This window comes from Cebus imitator, unplaced genomic scaffold (assembly GCF_001604975.1).
Source record: "Cebus imitator isolate Cc_AM_T3 unplaced genomic scaffold, Cebus_imitator-1.0 Scaffold51, whole genome shotgun sequence".
Lineage (NCBI taxonomy): Eukaryota > Metazoa > Chordata > Mammalia > Primates > Cebidae > Cebus > Cebus imitator.
Window position 1 is genome coordinate 1,408,145 of NW_016107366.1, and position 6,819 is coordinate 1,414,963.

At 36.0% G+C, this 6,819-nt stretch overlaps 1 protein-coding gene across 2 annotated transcripts in view; it reads left to right on the plus strand.

Moving 5' to 3' along the window:
- Positions 1–6,306, plus strand: part of ABCA1 (ATP binding cassette subfamily A member 1) — a 154,841-nt gene extending 148,535 nt beyond the window's left edge. For both annotated transcript variants that reach the window (XM_017527761.2, XM_017527759.2), the window contains exons 48-51: positions 604–707; positions 1,298–1,390; positions 2,035–2,278; positions 2,892–6,306. In XM_017527761.2, coding sequence (XP_017383250.1) covers positions 604–707; positions 1,298–1,390; positions 2,035–2,278; positions 2,892–3,032 — 582 coding nt within the window. In that variant the 3' untranslated portion in view covers positions 3,033–6,306. The remainder of the gene's footprint in view (positions 1–603; positions 708–1,297; positions 1,391–2,034; positions 2,279–2,891) is intronic.
- Positions 6,307–6,819: the final 513 nt, after the last annotated feature.

Sequence of the window (6,819 nt, forward strand, 5' to 3'; positions counted from 1 at the left end):
GTCAGTTCTTTACACACGGATAGATGAAAAATAGATGAGACTGGGCAGTGGCCCTTGACCCTTTTTCTTCGGTAGGCAAGAGCATTGATGTTATTACAGGAAGAAGCCTTGGTTGAGGCTTTTATGTATTCCTGACCATATGGGTCTGGAATTTGCTTCTGTAAGGCTAACAATTGTAGTATACTAGGGTAATCTGGAGTCAGCTGGAATAAAAAAGAAGAAAAGGAATTCTACCCAAATCTTATACTGACTTCAATAGGGGTTTCAGACAAAAGGTAGTTTTAGTATATTCTTATCATTCATGAAAAGATAATTTAAACTAAATGGCCTTTTTCCTTCCCTACTTATTTGGAGGAATTTGTTTAATTCTATAAAAAAAGGACTCAGAATATTTGAGTTTCTTGCATCAATAAGACATTTATAATAGTGACCTTGTTTACAAATGTATTTGAAACTTATTTTAATTATTTGGTCCATCAAGAAAAAACTGGAATGGTAAGTTAAAATTTAAGCTGTTTCAAAGATGCTTCTGCATGTAAAAACAAATCTATCTTTGATTTTTTTTTTCCCCAGAAAGTAAGACTTATTTTATTCTAATTACAGGATGAACCCACCACAGGCATGGATCCCAAAGCCCGGCGCTTCTTGTGGAATTGCGCCCTAAGTGTTGTCAAGGAGGGGAGATCAGTAGTGCTTACCTCTCATAGGTCCGTAGTAAAGTCTTGGCTTCTACACTGTGGGATGTTTAACTTTCCAAATAGTATACATGTTCATTTTGTAAAAATCAGAAAAGATAGAAAAGCAAACAGTAAAACGATTATTACCTGAAATTATACGACTTGGTATAATTTCAGGTAATAAACAACTATTGTCTTCACTGGGCTGTTTATGTTTGCAGAATTTTCCTATGCAAATCTGCATATGTATGTATGTATGTGTGTACATGCGTATTCTTATAAATGTGCAAGCTCAGTATAAATACTGCTGTTTTTCACTTAATATATTATAAACATTATTCCAAGTCAGTATATTTAGATGTCATTTCTTATAGCTGGATAGCTTTCTATTGGGTTATGCTCTCATTTATTTAGCTATTTTCCTTTCTGTAGACATTTGGATTATTTCCAACTTGTTCACGATTGTAAACAGCACTACAGTGAACAGCATCATCCCTATATCCACATGTACTAGTAACAGGATATGATTCCCTGGAAAGCGGGAATGCTGGAAGCCGTAGTGATGTTGTGATGGTTATTGAGAATCTCGAAAACTAAAACCTCTTTCTGTCTCACCGCAGTATGGAAGAATGTGAAGCTCTTTGCACTAGGATGGCGATTATGGTCAATGGAAGGTTCAGGTGCCTTGGCAGTGTCCAACATCTGAAAAATAGGTAACAAAGATAACTTCTTAGGGATAGTGCCTAGTGAAAAGGCTTGATACTCCATTCTTTTTGAGTATATACATGATGGCTCTAAAATAAAGGGAAATAAAATTGAGCAAAATGAAAGAATGAGGGCTTTGAAGTCAGAGCTACATTCAAATTCTGTCTTTACCATTTACTAGTTCTGTGACTCTAGGGCAAGTTATGTAACTTCTCTGAGAGTCAGTTTCCCTGGAAGATCTGTCTCCTAGCTTTGTTCTATAGATGAAACGAAAAACATTTACGTGTGCCAGTACTGGTGAGAGTGCAGGCTTTGGAGTCAAACACAAATAGGTTTGCATCCTGGCCCTACCAATTATGAACTCTGAGCCATGGGCAAGTGACTAACTCCCTGGACCTCAGGGAGTTTCTCTGTAATTGTCTGTCAGACTTCATGGGTCCAGGTGAGAATTCAAGTAGATCATGTATTTACAGCACGTGGCATGGCACTTCACATTTAGTAAATAAAAACTGGTTCCTTCTCTCAGAAACTTATTTCTAGGCCTGTCAGGGGGCACTTGTTTTCATGGCACAAGTTGGGTTCTCAGGGTTAAATATTCTTTTGAATAGTTTCCTGGAGAGCCTCCATTTGGATACTTTTTTCTTGCTTTCAGGTTTGGAGATGGTTACACAATAGTTGTACGAATAGCAGGCTCCAACCCTGACCTGAAGCCTGTCCAGGATTTCTTTGGACTTGCCTTTCCTGGAAGTGTTCTAAAAGAGAAACACCGGAACATGCTACAATACCAGCTTCCATCTTCATTATCTTCCCTGGCCAGGATATTCAGCATCCTCTCCCAGAGCAAAAAGCGACTCCACATAGAAGACTACTCTGTTTCTCAGACAACACTTGACCAAGTAAGCTTTGAGTGTCAAAACAGATGTACTTCTCAGGGTGTGGATTCCTGCCCACCCACCCGTGCTCATGGGCCCAAGAGCAGTTCATGTGCTTGAGTTCCTGATCTATTACTAGCTAATGCTTTTTACTAAACCTCTCTGAACCTGAAAAGGGGGATGATGCTATTTACTCTACAGGATTATTGTGAGAATTTATTGTAATAATAACCATAGTAACTACTAGTTAGTGAGTACCTACCCTGGGCCAGGCATTTTACTTGGTGCCTTATCCTATTTAAATTAGATTAAAAAGTACGAAACAGCTCCTGACACTTAATAGGTATTCAGTAAAATTTTCTTCCCTCTTCCCTGTAATCAAGACTCTATGTGCCAAAGTACATGGATGACTGAGCAGTTGGTGATGTGGGGGGGCAATAGAGAGAGTCCATTTTTAAGTTGTTATGCGTTTTTCACGTATTCTTCCCTCCTTTACACATAGTTTTCTAGTTAATCTACTTATGTAATTCTATATGCTCCTACTTGACCTAATTTCAACATCTGGAAAAACAGAACTAGAATAAAGAATGAGCAAGTTGAGTGATATGTATAAAGGTCCATCTTAATCTTTTAACAGGTATTTGTGAACTTTGCCAAGGACCAAAGTGATGATGACCACTTAAAGGACCTCTCATTACACAAAAACCAGACAGTAGTAGATGTTGCAGTTCTCACATCTTTTCTACAGGATGAGAAAGTGAAAGAAAGTTATGTATGAAGAATCTTGTTCATATGGGGTCACTGAAAGTAAAGAGGAACTAGACTTTCCTTTGCACCATGTGAAGTGTTCCAGAGAAAAGAGCCAGAAGTTACTGTGGGAAGAAGCAAACTGGATACTGTACTGATACTATTCAATGCAATGCAATTCAATGCAATGAAAACAAAATTCCATTACAGGGGCAGTGCCTTTGTAGCCTATGTCTTACATGGCTCTCAAGTGAAAGACTTGAATTTAGTTTTTTTTGACCTATACCTATGTGAAACTCTATTATGGAACCCAATGGACATAGGGGTTTGAAATCGTACTTTTTTTGTTTGTTTGTTCCTGTGTATTCTCAGTGGGGTTGCAACAGTAATTCAAGTAATCATGGTCAGTGATTATTTATCAAAATCAAGAGGCATGCACATCCTCATTCATTAAGCCATGCCATGCCAGGAGACTGGTTTCCCGGTGACACATCCATTGCTGGCAATGAGTGTGCCAGATTTATTAGTGCCAAGTTTTTCAGAAAGTTTGAAGCACCATGGTGTGTCATGCACACTTTTGTGAAAGCTGCTCTGCTCAGAGTCTATCAACATCATTAAATATCAGTTGACAAAATGATGACATGTGTGGCTAACATCCTGCTTTGAATCCCCTCTTTGATGAGCTATTCTGGTGGCAGTAACATGCAACAAAAATGTGGGTGTTTCTAGACACAGGAAACTTGGCTCCATTGTTATACTGTCCTGTGCTTTGAGCCATGGGTCTATAGGGTCGTCCTTCTGAAACTCTTAAATATACTTAGATCCTGGTAAGAGGCAAAGAATCAACAGCCAGACTGCTGGGGCTGCAAGCTGCTGAGGCCAGGGCTTGGGATTCAAGAGACTGTGCATTCAAACCTGGGGAAGTCAGTGCCCATTTGTCCTGACTGTCTACTAACATGGTACACTGCATCTCAAGATGTTTATTTGACACAAGTATATTATTATTTCTAGCCTTTTGAATTAATCTAGAAAATGAAAAGAGTTGTATTTTGACAAAAATCTTTGTACTTTTAAATGTTGTTTGGAATTGTAAGTTCTATCAGTGACTTCTGAATCCTTAGAATGGCCTCTTTGTAGAACCCTGTGGTATGAAGGAGTATGGCCACTGCCTCACTATTTTTATTTTCTTATATAAATTTGCATATCAGTTATGACTGGTGCCTAGAAAGCAATGCGTTGGTCAAGATCTCATGACGTTATATTTGAGTTTCTTTCAGATCGTTAAGGATACTCTTAATTCATCAATCAAGTATTTTTTGAGTGCGGTCGCTGAAAGAATATATTCCGTATGTATAAGGGTGTGCCATTTATCCAGCTCGCTGGTTTACAAATACAGGTCATCTTGTGCTTGTAGGAGCCCACTGTAACAATACTGGGTAGCCTTTTTTTTTTTTTTTTTTTAATTACAACAATGCAAAAGCCAAGAAAGTATAAGGGTCACAAGTCTAAACAATGAATTCTTCAACAGAGAAAACAGGTAGCTTGAGAGCTTGCTGAAAACACAACTCGTGTTTATGGCATTTAGTACCTTCAAATAATTGGCTTTGCAGATGTTGGACTCCCACCGCCCCCCCACCATTAAATCCGACAATCTCAAACTTTTCGTCTCTCAGTCACTAATGAAGAAAAAAATAAAAACAACAAATGCTTCCGTATAGAGTATTTTTCAGAATTTTCTAACCCAGTCTTATTTTTCTAGTCAGTAAACATTTTTAAAAAATACTTTTTCACAAATGCATAATGTTATCTGTCTTGAGACAAAAGAAAAATACAAGAACTATTGTTTGGTAAAATTCAAGTGATCTTTCAATATCGTTACTAATTTCTTCCACTTTTTCCAAAATTTAAGTATTAACTCTTAAGGTGTAAGCCCTCAGATTTCAAATTACATATAATTTTTAAATTTACAGAATGTTACATAACCCACTACTAAAAAGGAATAAATGACTGTTTTAGAAGCTAAAGTCAATATTGATTTTAAACATAAATAATGAAGGCATATTTCCAATAACTAATGATATGGGATCGTTGCATTTTATACTATCTTCAAAAATAGAGAATTCATAAAATAATTTCTCATTTAATATTTTTCAAAATCAAACTTCTGTTGGGTTTCTCGTTTTACTAAAAAAGTATTCTAATTCTTCATTATAGTAAATCCATGAGCAACTCCTTGCCTCAATTTCTCTGACTTCAAGGCCATATTTTGAAAAATCAAAAGGCACTATGAACTATTTTGAAGAAAACACAACATTTTAATACAGATTGAAAAGGATCTCTTCTGAAACTAGAAGCAATCTATAATTATACATCTTCATTAATATTGTGTTACCTTTTAAGATAGTAATCTTTTACATTTTCTGTGTAAAACCTAATTGTGGTAGAAATTTTTACCAACTCTATACTCAATCAAGTAAAATTTCTATATATTTCCTGTGGAATGTAACTATGTGAGTTTCAGAAATTCTCAACATACGTGTTCAAAGATTTCTGCTTTTGCATCTTTTGGACCCCTCAGAAAACTTATTAACAACTGTGAATATGAAAAAAACAGAAGAAAATAATAAGCCCTCTATACATAAGTGCCCAGTGCAATTCATTGTTAAAAAACAACCAAACCTCACACTACTGTATTGCATTATCTGTACTGAAAGCAAATGCTTTTTGACTATTAAGTGTTGCACATCATTCATTCACTGTATAGTAATCATTGACTAAAGGGATTTGTCTGTGTTTTCTTCTTGTGGTTGTATATATCAGGTAAAATGTTTTCCAAAGAGCCATGTGTTATGTAATACCGAACCACTTTGATATTGAGACATTAATTTGTACCCTTGTTATTATCTACTAGTAATAATGTAATACTGTAGAAATTTTGCTCTAATTCTTTTTAAAATTGTTGCATCCCGTTTTATAGAAGGTTTCTATTTCTATAAGGATTAGATATGCTATTATCCTTTCTTATACCCTCAGATGAAGCTGTTTTTGTGCTCTTTGTTCATCATTGGCCCTCATTCCAAGCACTTTACATTGTCTGTAATGGGATCTATTTTTGCACTGGAATATCTGAGACTTGCAAAACTAGGCAGAAGTTTCACAACAGATTTCTAAGTTAAATCATTTTCATTAAAAGGAAAAAAGAAAAAAATATTTGTATGTCAATAACTTTATATGAAGTATTAAAATGCATATTTCTATGTTGTAATATGAGTCACAAAATAAAGCTGTGACAGTTCTGTTGGTCTGTAGAAATTTACTTTCATGCATTTGTGGCACCACCTGCTGTTGAAGTGTTATAAAGCCATTAGAAAAGTAGAGGGGAAGTGATTTGGATCAAAAGGAAAAACTTGAGAAAAGATTCAAATGTTCCCTTAATCATAAAAGAGAGCTGAGGGGACTACTTGAAAATAAAAGGGTGTTTTATATTTTCATGTTGGTTAAGATGCTGAGTAACTGGTATTAAGTGTTAGAGGTTTTCAGATAAATATTCTCCTTAATGATTATGAAGCTGCACTTTGATCTCTGAAAATGCTCTGTAGCTGAGCTTATTTAATAAAAGTTCACCTGGTATAGGGGAAGCTACAAAGACAGGCTTCAGTGCTCTTTTCTTTATGCAACCAAAAATATAAGGACACAGTGTAGCAATTATACTGGCAAGGTGCTAGGGGTGTTAGCAAGGGTAAGCAGGAAGGAAAAGTAGATGTGGGAACAGAGATGATACTAATATTGGTGATTCCTTTTCTCCTGTAATGAGTGCT